A 21,046-nucleotide genomic window follows, 5' to 3' on the forward strand; every position below is an offset into this window, starting at 1 on the left:
ACACGTAGAGGATGAAGAACCGCCAGAGCAGCCACGACAGGCACCTCCATGTACAGGACGTGGCACGTTGTGGCCCTTTGACGACTGAGATGACTGAGATGTGGTGTAAGAAGCCCGTCTGTTCCTGTAATGCTGGGGGAGACCGGCTTGCATTGGCCTCCACCACCAGTTGCCCCAAGCCTACCTCGTGGGCCCGAAGCCACACTTTGGGTATCCTCTCTCCACGTGTAGGGGCCAGCACTGGGGATATGATGGCCCAGCCTGAAGTTCTGCTCAGGGTCTGACCTGGTGGCCTGCAGGGGAAGGCTAGAGAAGATGTGTTCTCCTCTGCAGGCCAGACAAGCTGGGGACGCCTTCCCCATGGCATTGGTGGTTTTGCCCAAATGCAATGGAAGACACTCTGTCTCTGGAAGGGAAGGTACATGCCTACGGGCTGTGTTACCTGGGAGCCAGCCCCACCTTCTTGCCTCCGGCCTTCCAAAGGGTGCACCCTGTAGTCACCTGGCCGACAGACAGAATGCCCAACTGCCCATCCATAGGGTTAGCCCAGACATCGTCTCAGGAGAGGGTCATCCGTATTTGCTTTGTCGTAAGCCCTTGGCTGCACAAAAGGCACACCTCCCTCTGTGCTCCATGCGAAACACACTGCGTGTCTGTGGGTCGGTGTGTGTGCTCTGTGTGTGTGTGTGTGTGTGTGTGTGTGTGTGTGTGTGTGTCGGGGGCACCCAGCTTGGGACCCTTTCCCTGGTCACGTGACCAGTGGCTAGTCGCAGAGGGGAAGAGGGCTTTTATTTCATGGGAAAGGGGGTGCTGGGACAGGCTTCTGGATCTTGCTTCCTGAAGCCTTGATCTTCCAGAGACCTTGTGGGCAGAGAGAGGACAGAGAAAGAGGCCCTGAATTCAAAGAGCGAGAGAGGGGAAGTCGGAGAGGAGAACATGAGGAAAGGCCAGGCGGACAGGTGGATGGAGCACTCTCCGACCTGCTTATGCTGAGCAGCCAAGGACAGGGACTGGGGGTACTGCGGCCACACTTCCCAACCCCCATCCCTCAAAGAGGCAGACAGCTTCGGGGCCTCTGTCCCCTGGAATGGCACTATTCTGCGATGCCTGGGCTGACGATTTCCACGTGCTCCTGACCGGGGTTCCCGGTGGGTGCGTACGGTGTCCTCAGTCTTCGAGGACTGTGTTGGGGAAGGGCAAGGGGGCAGTTTCTCCTCGACAAGCTTCAAATACCGGGTGGACAGCGTGGTGAAGGCGGCCACGGGATGGGGGTGTTAGTGGACAGGCGCGGGGTCGGGGCGGGGTCACAAGGACACCATAGGTGACACCATAGGTGGAGCCTCAGGCCACCCGGTAGGAGGCGTACCGCTGGGCTCCCCGGCCGGCTCCTGTGGGGGTGAGAGGCGGGGCCCGAGAAGGATGTGCCTGGTACGGTGTCAGTGGTTGGCCCCGGGGACAACCATCATCCTGGGTGTGGCTTGGGCGGGCTCACCTGGCCCAAGCCACATGCGTGCCTCAGCTGCCTCTGCGCGTCGCAGGCTTGCCGCAGGCCTTGTGCGCATGCGTCCCCCAGGCCCACACCCGCTGTTAGGAGGCTGCTGTCCGCCACCATTGCTGGGCGCCAGAGCACTAGCTGCCTGGCTGTGTGGGGAGGCACGTGCTCTCGCCTCCATCTCCTTCCCTCCAGCGCTGCCAGGGCTCAGGGCCGCGCCCCACATGGAGAGCGGGGCGGGGTCCAGGGAAGACGGGGCTGCCCCAGAATCCGGGACCACCTTGGTCCCGGAAGGGTGCGGTGAGGAGGCGGGCGCCCTCATGGAGCCGGGTGCCGGGGGCGAAGTGGGGGCGCTGCAGGCCGTAGGGGCTGGGGCGGTGGCGGCCGAGCGTGTGTGGGAAGACGAGGCCTGGCAGGCCGGAGGCGAGGCCAGCCTGGGGGCGGAATTGGTGGTCTTGGTGGAGGACACAATGGCGGCGCCTGGGCTTGGGGCAGAGGAAGACGAGGGGGACGAGGGTCAAGAGGAACGGGAGGAGGACGAGGAGGTCAAGGAGGACGCAGAGGATGAAGGGAAGCAGATTGAAGTGGTGGAATGTCCTGGAGAGGCTGAAGAGGAGGCTGCGGAGGGGCAAGGGGCTGAGGAGGTTAAGGAGGAAGGGGAGAAAGATGACAAGGAAGAGTCTGTTGAGGAAGAGGCTAAGGAGGAGGATGAGCAACTTAAGGAGGGAGAGGAGCCTGAGGGGGATTCTGTGGAGGAAGGGGCTAAGGCTGAAGAGGCCAAAGAGGAGGATTTTGAAGAGCAGGTGGCTGAGGACGTGGAGGCAGAGGCGGACAAGAGGGAAGTGGCCAGGGAGGAGAGCCAGAAGGAGGAAGCAGCCCAGGAGCTGCAGGAGAAGCAGGACGGGGAAGGTGAGTGAGGGGCACAGCCAGGTCCGCCCCGGTCCCCGCTCCAGGCCCTGCAGGCCCTGCAGTCAGAGCTGGAGCCCGTGAACAAGGCCGCCAGCAGGGCCTACTCTCACTCAAGCTCAGGTTCTGGTAGAGGCGACGGCATCACCTGGAACACCGAAGCACCCTCATCCGGGGCATCCCTGGCTTCTGGGCCAAGGCTGTATCCTTGATGCGTTCGTGGAGGGACCGTTCGTGTAGGGACCCCGATGTGGCCGGGCTAGTGCAGGAGACTCCTGTGGCAGGGGGCCCGCGCTGTGGTGGCCTGGCTCGTGCCTCGGTGGTCACGACAGCCTTGAATTCCTGGTTCCGGGTGGGGGTCCGTGGTGGGGCCTGCGGGTTGCCCTTGATGTCGCAGGAGGCCCTGAAGCTCCGCCGGCAGGGTAGGAGCAGAAGGCCGGGTCAGAATGAGGCATAGCCCAGGGGCCGCGTCACACAAAACAGCTCCACTCAAGCTCAGGCTCCCCTGGGAATTATGCAGCAGGCGAGGGGATGTGAACGGCCACCTGGTCAGCCAGAGGCACCAATGGAGGCTGTCTTGGGAAGGAGCCAGTTCTGCCTAGCCATCAGCACAGGAGGATGTGCCAGAGAGGGGTGGCGTGGGCCGGGAGGGAGGTCTCCGAGGACGCACAGCTTTTTCTGGGTTAGTGCCCGGCCGAGCGCTACCTAGCTACCTAATGCAACAGGTCGTGCGTGGGCCCAGGGGGACTTGACTAAGGCCGTGAGGAGGGAGTGGGTCCCAGTGGGAGGAGAGGGGATGCAGGGCCCACCTGCCGTCCAGCCTTGCTCTGTTGTTCTCGCCCTTTGATCTCGTGGCCTCGGAGAGTCCTTGACCCAAAGCAGTTTGTGAACCACCCGCAGATGTCAGCCATGATCAGTGGCCAAGATAAAGGCATACTTGTCTCCATGACAGATTTGAAGGTCTGGCCCGGGAGACGGAGGCCGGCCAGGGGGATGGGAGAGGAGCAGGTAACAGAAGTGACTCCTCCCCAAAGCGAGTGGGGAAGGGTCTGCTGGACAGAGATTTTCAACCCTCTCCCCTACTTTGCCTCCCGGCAGGTGGAGGAACTCGAGGCTCCCCATGATCGCGGCAAGATCCTGCTCTTCTCTCGCAAGAACTCCTACTGCCGCAATGAAGTCGTTGAGAAGCAGTATGTCCTCAGGGCCGCTGGTAAGGGGCCTCTGCGTGGAGGGGTGGCAGCAGGTGCCGGCGGGTGGGTTGAACCTGACCTATTCTCCAGCGCCATCGCACGAACCCGTCTTCCTGCAGGGTACGAGCCGTCTCACTCCACTCGCATCCAGTGGCACCCCTGTTACGCACGGGACACCCGTAGCCGCAGACACCATGACAGCCGCCTAAACTTCTTCAACAGGTTCTCTGACTGACCACAGCTTGGCCGGGTCTAGCAGGCTAGCTGAGGTGGGTCCCTGTGACACACGGCACACATGAACCTGGCTGTGTTCCCCAGCGGATTGGGATGGGCATCTGAGCCCTGCCCCGTTGCCCCTGCCAGATCATCATGGACAACCCGTGGCTCAATCCCCTGCAGTACTACGTGAGGAAGAAGGCCCCAGCAGAGGGAACTGAGACGACGGCAGGTGAGACTCCCAGTACGTGGGTGCTGAAAATGCTCCGTAGGCTTCACTGGGACCTGGGCCTCACAGACGAAGAAACGGAGGCTTAGAGGAACACTCAAGAGGCGGTGACCCCGTGTGCAAAGGGCATCAGCATGAGTCAGGGGGTGCCGTATCAAACCGGTTCTGCCTGGGGAGCTGGAGGCAGGCGGGTGAGGCAACACCAAAGAGCAGTCGGCTCAGCATCTGCCTTGGAGAAGCAGGCGGCTCAGCAGCTGCCTTGCGGGAAGTGCCAATCCCTGGCCATGAACTCCTGCCCTCAGGTCTCCTAGCCACCGCCTCAGCTTTGAGTCCGCCTAAGTGCCTCTGCCACCCTTGGCACAGATGTCTGGGTTCCCTGGCGGTAAATGCTAATGTGTCATCCCGTTACTTTTCTGTGTTCATCGGTAGAGTTTTCCCAGTCATCTCCCTGGGCAATCTCCTGTGCCCACCGCAATCAGCCAGAGAACACTGGCCAGCACGCACAGATAGATTGGCTACGTGGACAGAGGAAAGGTAGGGTGATCGCCAACGGGGTCCATCCGGGGAGAGAGTGGCAGGGGAGAATGACCTCCGTTCCCCGAAGGGCCTTGACACCCTCAAGTAAATCCAGCGTATGGCCATAGAGGATACTCACCGGCCTCCTCATGTGTGCCTGTGTGCATGCGTGTCTGTGTGTCTGTGTCTGTGTATCCGTCTCTCCCAGGGAACTTCAGCATGTTGAGATGAATACGCAAAAGCCTTGCACTTGACCGGAAAGAGTCCAGGACCTTCAGATGGAGCCCAGTGATCAGCCTGGTCCCTCCAACAGGGAACACCTCATGTCTGGTGCCGGGGAGAAACACAGGGCCGACCGAGGCCCCCCTGTAAACATATTGAAATGTGGAAAAGCGATGTCAACCGTGTTTATGTGTGTTTCTGTGTGTACGCTCACACACATGGTCTTCTTCAGGGAAAGGGGCAGGTGGGGTGCTGGAGCTCATGGGATTCCCGTCGATGCTTACTACTCTGCCTGGGCACCCTTATTCCGTGGAAGGGATGGGGCCGTATGCTTGCCCAGAGGTCTGGGTCACACAAGCTCTGGGACTGCACCCCAGCGTGGCGGAGGTCCTTCCCCTGGGGATGGTGGAGGTGGGCAGGGAGAGGAAATGAGCGAAAGGCCAGCTGACAGGGCTCGTGTCTTCCCTGGGGAAATGACAGAGGTCAAGGAAAGGGAAATTCGAGCCCGGGCCAAACATGTCCAGTGTCAAGTTTTGCTGGATGGCGATGGCCGTCTTCCAGAGGTGGCTCCCTGGAGGATGGGCTCAGACACAGCACGGGTGGGACTGTAGTTTCATTACTCTTTGAACCCCATTGCCAGTGTTCTCCTTTCTTCTAAACAAGGGGCCCAGGCCCTTGCTGACACAGTCATCCTCTCAGCCCCACAGATAGCGGGAGCGAGTGGGGGCCAGGCCCTGGGAAGGGACTTTTGGAGAGGGGAAAGTGGAAGGAGGGAAGATAGGAAAGATGACACTGCCATTCTGGCCCAGGTGGCTGGGCGGAAGAATAAATGGCAGGGAGAGTCACACACACACGCACACACGCACACACACACGGACACTAATGGTTTCAAACCGCCCTAAGCCACAGAATATTTAGCCACTCACATACACTGACGCATACACTCAGGAGCAAAGCCCACACACCCCCACCCAACACACAGTGATTCAGTCACTCTCATGTCCTGACATGCACACACTCACTCACCCTCCCAGGCACCCAACCGTCACACACTCACATGTCCAGAGACACGCTTACGTCCGGACAACCCCACGCTGCCCCATGATCCCCAGTTCCCGGCTCCCCTAGGACGTTGGCTTGGTGTCCCCGAGATGGTCAGCAGAGGAGAGGGCAGAGTATTGCTGAATGCGAGACCCAGGAGAGCCACCCGTGTGCTGTGTTCCCGTGCTGACCCTGAGGCTGATAGGCCTCCTTCTCCATGGTCTGAAGGTAAGTGCCCAATGCCCTCTCTCCGGTTAGGCACCGAAAGGGAAATGCCACCAAAGGGCACACCTAGTCCTCAGCAGCACCCCATGCAGCATGCGCCCTGGTTAAGGGCCAAGTGCGTGCAGGCTGCTTCGACCGTCTAGGGCACCGTCCATCTTCTGAGGTCCTAGCCTCACTCCTCCCACTTTCCAGTTCTTTTGTGACTTTGGGGCTACAAGGGCTGTCTCTTGCACGTAGAAATAGACGTGGCCAGCTTTTCAAAACCCGCCCGTTCTGCTGTCGTCCACATCTTACTCCATTGCTGTGAAGCCCCATTACTGAGCAGCCCCATTACTGACACCGGGCAGTCCACAATTGCAGTACCTGGTGTCTGTGTACTCCGGGCAGTTTCCACCCTCTATTCCTCCGTGACTTCCTCATTCGCTGTCTCATATTTTCGGCAAACATGACAGCTGCCCTCGTTGACACCGCTGGATTAAGCACTGCCCAGCTGATTTTTGGATTCCCTACGCGTGGGGGGTCCCTTCCTCAAAGGCAATGTGTCCTTTGGGTCTATATGCCTTGCAAAGTATGGATGCAGCTGGGGGCCGAGCAGTCCTTCCCTCCCTGCCTCCGCCCTTCCTCGCCGCTCCCTGCCTGTCTCTCCCTCCCCATCCCTGCACACTCCTCTCCCTCCTGCCCCTGTTCCTCTCTTCCCTTCTCTCCCTCCCTCCCATTCCCTCAGCTCTTCTTCTCCTTCTGGGCTTCTCTCCCTCTCCTCCCAGTCTCCCTCTCATCCCCCTCCCTGGTCACCACCCAAGCCTTCTGCGTCTCCAAGGCTGTGCTCCTTTTCCGGCAATAAAACTGGAGGAGTCTCCTCCAGTGGCTTGGGCAAGGCTGCAAGTGCCGGGTCACTTTGGACTGTACCAGGAATTTAAAATCTGAGCTGTCTCAAGGACTGTCTCAGAGAGTTTTGCCTCTCCCCATAGACAGCCATGCATATTTCTCCCTGCAGGGGTGTTTGTTTGCGCTGACAAGCAGATTTTGATACAGCGACACTTGTTGGGACCACACTCCCTGCACTTAACGCCAAGGGATTTCCTCCTGCTTCTTCCTGGTCCAACTCCGCCAGGACACACCGACCCATTCCTTTTAAAGGAGGCCCTCCCTTGATGCCACCGCAATGCCGGTGGCCTTGCCATCACCCACCAGGCCTTCCTGACACCTCAGGCGGCATGTATCCTATCCCAACACAGTACCCCCCCGCCCCCGGGAGCAGACCTCTACGAGGTGTGTCTTGTCTCGGAGGACGTGGTGAGTACCAGAGAAAGGGCACATGTGCTGTCAAGGCTCACTTGGCCATCCCCTCCCCGGCTGGGACTCCACTAAGTGAGGGACACAGACTAAGGGAGAACTGGGAGCAGAGCTAGAAGAAAGACCCAAGAGGCCTTGCAACAAAGTCAGGTGATGAAGGAGAAAGCAAAGAGGAAAAGAGACACTGGAAAAAAGGGAAAAGGGTCGGGCAGAGGAAAGCACTGTGGGAGCAAGTTTTACCACTGGCTTGGCCAGAAAATTCACTGAGTTTCTCTTTGGATTAAATGTCTGGCCCATGAGCATGCTGCCGAGTCCCAATCCCGGACCTCGCTGGGGCTGCTTAACAGCTCTGTAGGCACCCAGGTGACCAGGGGCCTTGGCTCTTTTCGCTAATTCAGTTAAGGGAAAGTATTTTGTGTGCGGTTTCCTTCTTTTAAGGAAAGCTGGGGAGGGAGGCCATGGGGTCGAGAGGCAGATGGTCCCAGCACCCAGCACCTTGGTGGCAGGCTCCTGGAGCCCTCCACCACTGGGCAGGACAAGGGGAAAACCACGTGACAGTGATGTGGCTCAGTTGGAGCACCAGCTTGATGCCCACAAGGCTTTCCCCCCATTCCGCTAAGCAGGAGCGCGGGAGGCTTTCTGGCGGCGGGCAGACAAGGGATTCAGCCGCTGGATTTCACTTCCTGGCGCCAGGCAAGGGGTCCCGGACGGATGGGTAAGAAAGGGACGAGTGGGCCTGTGACACCAGGCCACTTGCGGGAAAGGCCTGAGAGGTGTCTCTGCAGACAACGTTAGGGGTTGAGAGGCGCGGAGGCCACCGCGGTGGAGGGGCACGGGCAGGCTTCCTGGCTGGCTCGGGCGCACGGGCAAGGGACAAGGCTGGTGGTGGCCACGCCGACTGCCCTGTCACCAGTTCGACCCCGGAGCACCTGGGGGTGTGCGCGGGGCTCAGAGGCTCCACCCTGCCTAGGCCTCAGGTGTGCCTCCCGTCAGCCGCGCCCCTCCCGGCCCCGCCCCTCTCGGCCCCTGCACCGGCAGCCCCGGGGGGCCCTGGGCGCATGCGTGCCCCAGGCCCGCGCACTCTGATAGGTGGCTGCTGCCCAGCGCCGTTCCTGGGCGCGGGAGCTGAACCTGCGGGTCCCGCCTCCGTCGCCTGCCCTCGCCAGCGGCCTGGGCTCAGGGCCACGGCCACATGGAGAGGGAGTCGAGGTCCGGGGAAGGCGGGGCGGCCGCAGAAGCCTGGACCACGTTGGTCGCAGACGGGGGCGGTGAGGAGGCGGGGGCCCTCAGGGAGACGGGCTCCCGCGGGCACGCGGGGGCGCTTCTGGCCCTAGAGGCGACGTGGGAGGTGGCAGAGGCTGTGCGGGAAGCTGAGGCCCAGCAGGGCACAGAGGAGGCCGGCGCGGGGGAGGAGTTGGTGCTGCTGGTGGAGGATATCATGGCGGAGGTGGAGGTGGTGGCGGTGGAAGATGAGGAGGTGGCGCAAGCAGAGCAGGTGGAGAAGCCGAAGGGGCTGTGGCAGGCAGAGCCGGTGCCCCGGCCCGACCCAGCCGGGGCCGCACTTGCCGCGCTGGAGGTGGTTCAGGAGGCTCTCCGCTCTGTGGATGCCCAAGCCACCAGGGCTTACTTGCGGCTCAAGCGCAGGATGAATCAGAAGCGGAGTTGTCACCTGGCTCGAAGGAGGGCCATCATTCGGGGCATCCCTGGCTTCTGGGCACACGCCGTATCCTTCATCCTGCTGGCTGGGTTTTGGCATCTGTGGAGGACAGTGGGAGCAGGGCAGCAGGGAGCCGAGCCTCAGTAGGGGCAGGAGAGCTGCGAGGATGGGCTGCGCTCCCGCAACCGTGGGTCCCAGCCCTCCAGCGGTGGGCACCTCTCCGCAGTAGGCCGCAAAGGCAGCAGTGGGCGTAACCCCAGAGCAGTGGGCCCACCCTTCTACTGCACAGCATAGGGGGCCAGGGTCCAGCAGAGGGTGGTCCCGGAGGAGGTGGGTGCAGGGATTGGGGGTTGGAAGGAAAGGCAGGGGCTGAGACCTGCGGAGTCCTCTCTGAGCAGAAGCTCCCGGCCAGTGCTTTGGGGCTGCAGCACCCCAACACACCTCTGTGGTCCCAGAACACGTGTCCACACTCTCCACTCAGTGAAGCCCAGTCCCACTTGGCTCAGAGCAGAAGTTGGAAGGAAAGGATTTGGGGGGTACCTGGGGCAGATGGAGAGGCTGCCGGCCTCATTCCCTGTCCTTCAAAATCTGCAGTGTTGCCTAGCTCCTGGCGGACCTAGAGTTCTGTGCGCTTGCACTCAGTGAGGGTCAGTCAGCAGGCTGCCAGACTTCAGCGGACCCCGAGACCCTGGCCACAGTGCAGGGGGTGCCACAAACTCTGTCTCAGCCTGCCCTACTGAAGCAGGCCGTGTCCCCTGGCCCAGGTGCGCACAGACACGTTTCCTCACTCCCTGCCTCTCCCTCTCCATGTTCCCCCACCTGAGCTCTCTCTCTCTCGCTCTCTCTCCTCCCTGCGCTCCCACTGTGTCTCTGCCTCGGGCTTTGGGTGTCTCTGTCTCTCTGTGTCTCCTTCTTCCCGCCCCATCCTCCCACCCTACGCCTTTCCTCCTTGTGTTGCTGAATCTGCCTGGCCCTTGCTTGGGACCCTGGGAGTGCAGGCATGCTGCAAGTGAGCGGAGCAGCCCCCTTGTGGGCACAGAAGGTCCCTCAAGGGGCCAGGGCTTCAGATGAGCACACAAGCAAACCCATCCCTGAGAGGGGGACCGAGCACGTGCAGACATCCAAAGTGGGGACTGACTGCCTCCTGACCCAGGCGAGCAGGGCACAGGCCAGAGGGACGTAGGAAGGGAGAGCAGGTAGTCTCTTGTCCTTGTCCTGTTGGGCCTGGTCAGCCTCAGCCCTGTCGATCCTCAAAGCCCAGCGATGCCCCAGTGCAGAGCATGGGTGATGAAAGGGCAAGCGCTGGGGAGGTTGGGAGGTGGGGGCGGTGCCTGCTGTTTCCGCACAGGCCGCACTTTGTCCCTGGTTCTCTTCCCGGAGCACTTGACGTCGAGGCTCCTTGACCCAAGGCAGATCCTGAATCACCCCCAGATATCAGCCGTGACAGGTGACCAGGACCCAGACTTGCTCAGCTACATGACCAATTTAGAGGTTAGTCCTGGAGACTGAGGCCGGCGGCGGTGCCTTGGGAGTGGGGTTTGAGCTGGAGGGGGTGCGGCAGAGTGGCTCAGAGCCGCGGTCAGTTGGTCACTCAGGACACCCCGGGGACCCGACCCCTTTCCCCTCCCCCTCCTCGTGCTTTGCTTCGGCAGGTGGAGGAACTGGGTCGTCCCAAGTACCGGTACAGGTTGATGTTTTCCTTTGGGAGCAATCCCTACTTCCAGAACGACGTGATCATTAAGGAGTATCACCTTAGCATCGCAGGTAGGAGTGGGCTTGAGCTTCAGGGGAGCTGGCGCTGGACCAGCAGGCACGAGGGTCCGTTAGCAGGAAGGGAGGGGTACAGGGTCCTCATGTCGGGGGAGGGATTTGGCACAGGTCGGGGAGAGGTTGTAGGTTGAGAACGAGAGCGGGCGTGCGTCCTAGGCCTCGGTGCCTCCCTGAAGTTTCCTCGTCCCGCAGGATATAGGGCAACTCGTTGCACTCCAGTCCAGTGGTTCTGGGACTATGAACGTGGAGTTGCCAGCCGCAGGCGGGATACCAGCAGCCTGAACTTCTTCAACTGGTGGTGTGACCCCAGCTGCCCAGGGTCCAACAGGATCGCCGAGGTGAGGCCCCTGCAACCAACGTCAGCAGCGGTGATGCTGGATTCCCGGCTTCGGGGAACAGGGTCGGGGGCCCCGTGCTCACCTGACCTTTTTTTCCCCTACCAGTTCATCATCGAGGACCTGTGGCCCAATCCCTTGCAGTACTACCCAAGGCAGGAAGGCGCCCTATGGGAATGAGCTGAGAGGAGGCCCTGTCGGTGAGGAGCTAGGAGGGCTGGGTCCTGAACTGTGTGAGGAGGGTGCCAGGGGACAGTCAGTTTAGTGGCGGGGACACTGAGGCTCAGAGGAGCTTGGACAATGAAGAGGTGGTAGGGTGGGAAGTGAGCCTGGGGGAACTCCGAGCACACACACAGGGCGGAGGGTGTGTCTACTCTGGCAGGTTCATGCCCCCATGGTGTGGGCGGAAAATCCCCGGTCAGTCAGGCGAAGCAAGGCTTCTCCACCCCATTTTCCGGAACTGTCTCCCATGGCTGTCGGCCCCTCTCTCGGTCCTCCTGCCACTCCTTCAGTTGGGGATGGCCTGCCTAACTGTGGGAGTCGGGCTCCTTGTCCCCTCCCACTCTTGGACCACGACTCCCTGACAGCCCTCCACATGCCTGAGCACCGCCTGTCCTCCCACAGCCATTCGGACATCCTTGGGCATGGTCCCAGGCCATCCGCACGAGGGTCATGTTGCCCTCGCTTGGGGGAATAGGGATCCCACGAGGAAAAGGCATGCTCTCGACATCACGTTCACGATCGCTGGCAACATGCCTATTCACAAATAGCTAAGACTTTTTATTATTATTATTATTATTTTTTTTAATTTTTTATTTTTTTTCAGCATAACAATATTCATTATTTTTGCACCACACCCAGTGCTCCATGCAATCCGTGCCCTCTACAATACCCACCACCTGGTGCCCCCAACTTCTCACCCCCCACCCCTTCAAAATTCTCAGATCGTTTTTCAGAGTCCATAGTCTCTCATGGTTCACCTCCCCTTCCAATTTCCCTCAACCCCCTTCTCCTCTCCATCTCCCCTTGTCCTCCATGCTATTTGTTATGCTCCACAAATAAGTGAAACCATATGATAATTGACTCTCTCTGCTTGACTTATTTCACTCAGCCTAATCTCTTCCAGTCCCGTCCATGTTGCTACAAAACTTGGGTATTCATCCTTTCTTTTTTCTTTTTTTTTTTTTTACAGCTTTATAAACATATATTTTTATCCCCAGGGGTACAGGTCTGCGAATCGCCAGGTTTACACACTTCACAGCACTCACCATAGCACATACCCTTCCCCAATGTCCATAACCCCACCCCCTCTCCTAACCCCCCTCCCCCCATCAACCCTCAGTTTGTTTTGTGAGATTAAGAGTCACTTATGGTTTGTCTCCCTCCCAATCCCATCTTGTTTCATTTACTCTTCTCCTACCCCCTCAACCCCCCATGTTGCATCTCCTCTCCCTCATATCAGGGAGATCATATGATAGTTGTCTTTCTCCGATTGACTTATTTCACTAAGCATGATACCCTCTAGTTCCATCCACGTCGTCGCAAATGGCAAGATTTCATTTCTTTTGATGGCTGCATAGTATTCCATTGTGTATATATACCACTTCTTCTTTATCCATTCGTCTGTAGATGGACATCTAGGTTCTTTCCATAGTTTGGCTATTGTAGACATTGCTGCTATAAACATTCGGGTGCACGTGCCCCTTCGGATCACTACGTTTGTATCTTTAGGGTAAATACCCAGCAGTGCAATTGCAGGGTCATAGAGTAGTTCTATTTTCAACATTTTGAGGAACCTCCATGCTGTTTTCCAGAGTGGTTGCACCAGCTTGCATTCCCACCAACAGTGTAGGAGGGTTCCCCTTTCTCCGCATCCTCGCCAGCATCTGTCATTTCCTGACTTGTTAATTTTAGCCATTCTGACTGGTGTGAGGTGATATCTCATGGTGGTTTTCATTTGTATTTCCCTGATGCCGAGATATGTGGAGCACTTTTTCATGTGTCTGTTGGCCATCTGGATGTCTTCTTCGCAGAAATGTCTGTTCATGTCCTCTGCCCATTTCTTGATTGGATTATTTGTTCTTTGGGTGTTGAGTTTGCTAAGTTCTTTATAGATTTTGGACACTAGCCCTTTATCTGATATGTCATTTGCAAATATCTTCTCCCATTCTGTCAGTTGTCTTTTGGTTTTGTTAACTGTTTCCTTTGCTGTGCAAAAGCTTTTGATCTTGATAAAACCCCAAAAGTTCATTTTTGCCCTTGCTTCCCTTGCCCTTGGTGATGTTCCTAGGAAGATGTTGCTGCGGCTGAGGTCGAAGAGGTTGCTGCCTGTGTTCTCCTCGAGGATTTTGATGGATTCCTTTCTCATATTGAGATCCTTCATCCATTTTGAGTCTATTTTCGTGTGTGGTGTAAGGAAATGATCCAATTTCATTTTTCTGCATGTGGCTGTCCAATTTTCCCAACACCATTTATTGAAGAGGCTGTCTTTTTTCCACTGGACATTCTTTCCTGCTTTGTCAAAGATGAGTTGACCATAGAGTTGAGGGTCCATTTCTGGGCTCTCTATTCTGTTCCATTGATCTATGTGTCTGTTTTTGTGCCAGCATCCCTTCCTGATCAAAACTCTTCAAAGTGTAGGGATAGACGGCACATACCTCAATATTATCAAAGCCATCTATGAAAAACCCACCGCAAATATCATTCTCAATGGAGAAAAACTGAAAACTTTTCCGCTAAGGTCAGGAACACGGCAGGGATGTCCGTTATCACCACTGATATTCAACATAGTACTAGAAGTCGTAGCCTCAGCAATCAGACAACAAAAGGAAATTAAAGGCATCCAAATCGGCAAAGAAGAAGTCAAACTATCACTCTTCGCAGATGATATGATACTATATGTGGAAAACCCAAAAGACTCCACTCCAAAACTGCTAGAACTTGTACAGGAATTCAGTAAAGTGTCAGGATATAAAATCAATGCACAGAACTCAGTTGCATTTCTCTACACCAACAACAAGACAGAAGAAAGAGAAATTAAGGAGTCCATCCCATTTACAATTGCACCAAAACTATAAGATACCTAGGAATAAACCTAACCAAAGAGACTAAGAATCTATACTCAGAAAACTATAAAGTACTCATGAAAGAAATTGAGGAAGACACAAAGAAATGGAAAAATTTTCCATGCTCCTGGATTGGAAGAATAAATATTGCGAAAATGTCTATGCTACCTAAAGCAATCTACACATTTAATGCAATTCCTATCAAAGTACCATCCATTTTTTTCAAAGAAATGGAACAAATAATCCTAAAATTTATATGGAACCAGAAAAGACCTCGAATAGCCAAAGGAATATTGAAAAAGAAAGCCAAAGTCGGTGACATCACAATTCCGGACTTCAAGCTCTTTTACAAAACTGTCATCATCAAGACAGCATGGTACTGGCACAATAGCTAAGACTTTTGTGTGTCTTTTCATATTTCTCTGTGTGTGTGTGATGGTTTTGTGTATGTGGCGGCATGGCAGCTGTGTGGAAGTGGACATCACAGAGCATCCGACTTTGACCACCGAGAAGAATTTGATGAGGCCTCCACCGATGGCAGACACGGATGGGCTCGTCTACGTGGTGCTCAGCCTACACGGGACAGAAACAGGAGAAGGATCAGCAGGGGCAGCGCTAGAGAGGACCCTGCCCCTAGCTGCAGGGACAGGGAGAAGGGCCATAAACAAGTCACAGAGCACTTTGTGTCCATGTGTGGGTTTTTATCAGGGGCACCGGAAATGGCAGGGAGGAAAAAAGCCTGGTGGGAGCCTCCCGCCACCATCCTGTAGGATTTCCATGGTGGAGGCGGGGGGCGGTGACGGAGAGCATGGCGGCAGCACGCAGCAGTTTTTGGCCTGCGGAGAGAACCTCACCCTTCCTAGGCACGATCTGGCAGAGGACGGGAAAAGGCGGGGCTCTCTTGGGAAGTCTTGTTCTTTGGAGCAGGGCACCCAGGAGGGGTAAGGTGCTCCCGAGAGTGGCCCTGGAGGCCCCAATGCTCCTTGTCCCACCATATTCACATCGCTTGGAGAGCTTTTGCAAGTTCCCCTGCGCCTGGAAGTGTGCCCTGCTCTGCTGAGATGCGAAGCCATGCGTGCTCTTGGTCTGGCCCAGCGCCCAACCAAGGGTCCCAGGACGACCAAAGCGGAGGCATTCCCTCACTGTCCCTGTGGCCCCTAGACCCTCCTGCAGGTAACAGCACCCAGCGCAGGGGACAGTTCCACGGATGTGTGAGGGAACGCAGGTGTGCTCCATGGGCTGGGTGACGTCGTGAGTGTGCTGTGTGTGAGGGAGCAGCTGTGGGCAGGTCCACGCCTGCGCACACTTGTGTTTGTGTGTTTGTGTGTCTGTGCCTGCGCGCGTGCATGTGGCAGCACCTGTTGCCACCGGAGCATTCCTCTGAGCTGGGGACTGTGTGTGTATGATTCTGCACGTGTGTGTGGACTTGGGTGTCCTCTTGGGCTCCCCTGTGTGCCGGACATCATGTGTGCATCGGCGCTGAGTGTGTCTGTGTGATTCATGTGCCCGTGTGTGTGTGTGCGTGTGTGTGTGTGTGGCCAGTGTGTATGCCTGCATGCCGTACACAGTGTGTTTATGTTTTGTGTCTGTGTGTTTGCACACCCGTGGGTGAAAGTGTTGCGAGGCCTCCTGTGACTGCATGCACATAGGGGCCGTGTGTGTTTACGTGTGCTGCATGCGTGTGCCGGCGTGTGTGTTTCGATTTCTCTGTGAATGTGGGCCCGTGTGCTTGCCTCGTGTGTGTGTAGGTTTCAGGAGCACGCATGGGAGAGTTTGTGGCAGGTGTGTACGTGTGCGTGCTGGTCGCCGTGTGTGTCGGGGACTGTCTCTTGGTTGTGTGTTTCCATGAGCAGGACTGGGTTTCTGCGTGGCCGAGTGTCATGCCTGCGATCAGGGATCATGCGTTTGTTGCACGTGTGTGTGCTTCTAAGCACACATGCATGTGTGTATACGTGCACACTGAATTCGGCATGCCTGGGTGAGGTGAGTCCGGTGTATTTTGTATGTGTGCATTTTCAGGCACCGTTGTGTGTGCCCCTACAGGGCTACGCATATAGGGCTGGGTGCCATAGACCTTGCCAGGGAGTGTTCTGTTTGCATAGCCTTGTGTGCTCACAAAGTATAGTTGTGTGTTGTGGGCTTGCAGGCCTAGGGGTTATTGTGGTTTTGTGTGTGTATCTGTGTGTCTAGGTGTCGCCACCCATGTATGCCTCAGTGCTGGAGACTGTGTGTGTGTGTGTGTGTGTGTGTGTATGTGTGTGTGTGGGTGCCCATTTGCCATCTCGCTGATCTTATTTCAGAGATCATGTGTGGGGGTGTGTAGCATGTGCATGTTTTGCATGAGCACATCTGTGTCACATGACTCTCTGTGTCGAAAAACATGTGAGTATGACTGTGTGTGGACTCCTACACATCTCAGTGCCCTGAGTCTGCGTCTCGTGTGTGTGTGTGTACACATGGGCCCTCTCCATGCCTTTGTTTCAGAGACCATGTATGGGAATGTGGAGCCTCCTGATGGGTACCCGTGTGCGCGTGTGTCCGTGTGTCTGCGTCTGCGTATCTGTCCCACCCCGGGAGATTCACGCTGCTGAGATGCATATGCGGAAGCATCGCACTTGACCAGAAGCAGTTGAAACTTCACATGGAGCCAAAGGATCAGCCTGGCTCCTTGTCGCAGGGCAACCCTGCAGCCCGGTGCCGGCGTGAAACACGAGGTCGACTGTGGCCCCCACAGAGAAACACTGAAATGTAGAAAACCGATGTCACCTGTGTTTGTGTGTTACTGTGTGTCCGCTCAAAAATGAGCTTCTTCACAGAAAGGGGCAGGTGGGGTGCCTGAGCTCCAGGTGTGAGGTGGGTGCTTACGATGCGGCCTGGGAATCCGCATTCCGAGGAAGGGATGGGCCCGCATGCCTGCCCAGAGGTCTTGGACACACAAGCTCTGGGACTGCATCCCAGCCGGGGGAGGTCCTTCCCCTGCAGATGGAGGTGCTGCGCAGCGAGAGGAGATGAGCGAAAGGCCAGCCACAGGGCTCATGTCTTCCCTGGGACAAAGACAGAGGTCAAGGAAAGGGAAAGATGAGCCAGGGCCAAACATGTCCAGTGTCCCGGTTTAGGGGATGCCGATGCCAGTCCTGCAGTGGGCTCCCTGTGCACGTCCTCAGACACATCCACTGCACACAGCACGGCTGGGCCTGTAGTTTCATTACTCCGTTGGAGCCCAGTGCCCGTGCTCGCTATCGGTCTGGCAAGGGACCAGGCTCTTGCTGACACAGTCATCCTCTCCACCGCAGAAACACTGTGGTGGACTGGAGGCCAGGCCCTGTGGAGGGACTGCTGGGTGGGGACAGCGGCAAGTGGGAAGGTAGGAACGACAACACTCTCATTCAGGCCCCGGAGGCTGGAGGGAGAGTAAGTGCCGGGAAAGCTGCGCGTGTGAGCCTGCGTGCACAGGTGCGCGCGCGCGCGCGTGCACACACACACACAGAGACACACACACAAAGGGACACCGTCGATTTTCCCCCCACCCCCTGCCACGGACTATTTAGCCACTCAGATGCACTGACACATACACTCAGGGGCAAAACCAGTCAATCTCCCCACACCCCCCCCCACACACTGTGATTCAGTCACTGTCATGTCCTGCCATACACACACTCACTCACCCTCCAGGCACACAACCGTCTCACACTCACGTGTGGAGACACGCTCCTACTGATAAATCCACGCTGCCCCGTGAGTCCCAGTTCCCTGCTTCCCTAGGATCTTGGCTTGGGGTCCCCCAGATGGTCAACAGAGGAGAGGGCGGAGTATTGCTGAATGCAAGACCCAGGACGCTCACCCGTGTGCTGTCTTTCCCATGCTGAGCCTGAGCCTGGCCTTCCACTGGTCTGAAGGCAAGGGCCCAATGCCCTCTCTCCGCTCATGCTCTACCCCGCCCTCTGTGCTCCCCAAAGGGGAATGCCCTTAAAGGCACACCTGGTCCTCCCCAACACCCCAGGGAGCATGAACCCCTGCCGACGGGCTGAGTGCGGGCAGGCTGCTTCGACCGTCTTGGGCACCGTCCATCTTCTGAGGGCTTGGCCGTGGGCGCAGTCCCCCGGAAAGACCAATGGCCTGCAGAGTACCTGTCACAAGCCTCAGCTGGGAGGTGGCGAGGTGAGCCCCTGGGTCGCGGGGCCCGCCAGCGGTGTCTACTCCCCTGAGACGCCTCTGCCTCGGGAGGCTGGCAGAGGTTCCAGTCTGCGGCCAGGACAGTGGGGCAGATGTGAGCCTTTGCCCGCCAGGCGCTCCTCTATCCCCAGCTAAAGGGGCTCCAAGGGCAGCAGCCCTGAGGGTGAGGTTCCAGAGGATCCTTTCTGCCCTTCAGCTGGCCCATCCCTCCTCCCAACATTTGCTAGAAGAACCTCTCCTGTGGCAGTGGCTCTTTGCCAAAGGAGGGACTGGCGGTCAAACGTCATGGCTGCTTCTCGTCCCTTGCACTGTGCAGGGTGCAACGCCGGTTCCGTGTCAGGCTGTGGAGCTGACGAGCTGTAGGAGCAAGCCTTGTCCCTTCTGGGGTGGGTGGAGACTCCAGGAGGGAAGGCTTGTCTCTCGGAGCGTAGGGGAGACCGTTCTTTGGGGAATCTTGGTCTGGAAATGCCGGAATATCCTTGCCTGGCTCCCGCGTGCTGCCACCTGGCTCTGCTTGTGCTCGTCAGCTGAGAGTGCCCTACGTGCTGGCTCTTCCTTGAGCAGCGGGAGCAGAACAGCTCCCGTGTAGACCATGGCCTTAAGGGGTCGTCAGCCTGGGCCATTTCAGGGACCACAGTGGATCCGTCTACGCTTGTGGCATTTGGAAGGCTGTTGCCAAGGATGTGAAGCCTCGGGGAGAGGAGGGCCCAGGGTCCCATACTCCTAAGCATCTGCCACCTGCGCTCTGGGCACTGGGCTGACATTGAAGCCTGGCCTGGCCCCTCTCCCTGCCTGGCCCTGCTGGGACAGAAGGGTCAGGCAGTGGAGGGCGGATCCTTTTGGACGTCAGGGAGCCCCACATGGTAGCAGTGCATGGAGCTTAGGGCGTCAGGGAGGGGGTCCCCACGACCAAAACAGGGAGCCGGGATGTCTAAGGTCAATACTGCTTTCCATTTTACCACCTCGACAGGAGTACGAGGGTATCCTGTCTAGCAGCCTCTGCAAGACTGACTTGTGCAACATAAGCCAAAATAAAGCCACTAACCATGAAACATCCGTCCCTGTCCCAAGTTGTGGCAGCAAGTATCCAGATGCCAGCCCATCAGCCCCATGGACTTGATGATAAGCCTGTCCGTGCACATGCTTCCACATGCAGTTATGTGTACGTGGAAGGCCATACCTGTGTACCCCTTCCAGTAGTGTTACATCTACCTGCATACATATGCACCTGTGGGCACACACAGAAACCTTGGTCTGAACACATGGATGTTTAAGCACATGGTTGTACTGAACACCACTAGCACCTCAGAATGCAGCTGGCATGAACTCTGTACAGCTCTAACCCCTGCGATAAAATTGGTCAGGCCACCCTAGGAATGGAGCCATGGCTCAGAGCCATGCATCCATGGCTGATACAGGAGACAGAGCCAAAGACTTGTGCGAAGGCACAGAAGATGCTGTGGACTCAAGAATCAGTATGGAACTGCCAGGAATATGTTGAGGACGAAGAACCTCCAGAGCAACCACAACAGGTACCTCCGTGTCCAGGCCACTGTACGTGTGGCACTTTGACGACTGAGTCTACTGAGACATGGTGTAAAAAACCCGTCCATTCCTATAATTCTGGGAGTCATTGGCTTGCATTGGCCCCAAATCAAATGTCCCAAGCCTAATTTGTTGGTCCGAAGCCACACTTTGGGTATTTTCTCTCCACGTGTAGAGGCCAGTACTGAGGATGTGATAGCCCAACCTGCTGTTTCACTGATGGTCTGACCTGGCTGGCCTGCAGATGGGAAGGCGAGGGAGGACGTGTTCTCCTCTGCAGACCAGGCAAGCCAGGAACCCCTCCCATGGCATTTGTAATGTTGGCAGAATGCAATGCAAGGTGCTCTTTGTCCAATGGTGAAGGTGCGTGCATACATGCTTTGTGTCACCTGAGTGCCAGCGTCAGCTTCTTGCTGTCTGGCCTTCCAAAGGGTGCACACTGTAGTCACCTGGCTGACAGAGAGCATCTCCTACCACCTTCTCCACAGGATTCGCCCAGACATTGTCTCACGGGATGGGCATCTGGGTCTGCTTTGCTGTATGATTGTGGCTCCATGAAAGGCTCATGCTGTCTGTCTTCCAATGTGGGTCAGTGGAATTTCTTTGTACAAAAATAAAATTGTCTGTGATGGTCATACCTTTAGAGACAATTGTATTCATGATATTTTTTTCATTTTTCCTAGTCTTTCTTTTTTCTTAATTTTAATTTCAATTGCAGTTAATTTATTATATCATGCTATGTGTTTTTGCATGTGTTTTTATTGATTGTTCTGTTTCATATACATTCTTCTGTTTCATATGGCTTTATATACATGTTCTCTGCTTAATTTTTATAATCTTTATAATCCAAGCCACTCTCTATTGTCTTCTTACTGAGATGATTTTAATAAATCAGGTTCTGTTTCTTGTTTTCCCTTTTTTTCCCCTCTGTTAAATTGTTTTATTACATCAGGGAACTCCAAACAAAACAATTCAATTCTTTTTCGTTTTATTTTTATGTAATAATTTAAGGTTTTGTGTGCATTGTATAATAATCTCTTTATGTTTTTACTATTTGAAACTATAAAATACTCTTTATTCTTAACAAATAAAATAGGTTTATTTGTATATGTATTGGAGTACATGGGCCCCCTAAAGTTGTACATAGTGAGAATAAAACATGTGTGTGTTT

At 56.3% G+C, this 21,046-nt stretch overlaps 1 protein-coding gene across 1 annotated transcript; it reads left to right on the forward strand.

The window, feature by feature from the left end:
- The first annotated feature begins 1,812 nt into the window (after positions 1-1,812).
- Positions 1,813-14,837, forward strand: LOC125092626 (uncharacterized). The gene is given in 18 exon segments (XM_047717026.1): positions 1,813-2,008; positions 2,096-2,503; positions 2,506-2,600; positions 3,281-3,358; positions 3,497-3,608; positions 3,708-3,814; positions 3,816-3,857; positions 3,952-4,036; positions 4,463-4,567; positions 5,004-5,182; positions 7,229-7,330; positions 7,954-8,045; positions 8,462-9,053; positions 10,401-10,478; positions 10,640-10,751; positions 10,950-11,095; positions 11,201-11,290; positions 14,611-14,837. Coding segments are annotated over 17 exon segments (2,601 nt in total). The 3' UTR covers positions 11,273-11,290; positions 14,611-14,837.
- Positions 14,838-21,046: the final 6,209 nt, after the last annotated feature.

Source organism: Lutra lutra, chromosome Y (genome assembly GCF_902655055.1).
Source record: "Lutra lutra chromosome Y, mLutLut1.2, whole genome shotgun sequence".
In the NCBI taxonomy this organism is placed as follows: Eukaryota; Metazoa; Chordata; class Mammalia; order Carnivora; family Mustelidae; genus Lutra; species Lutra lutra.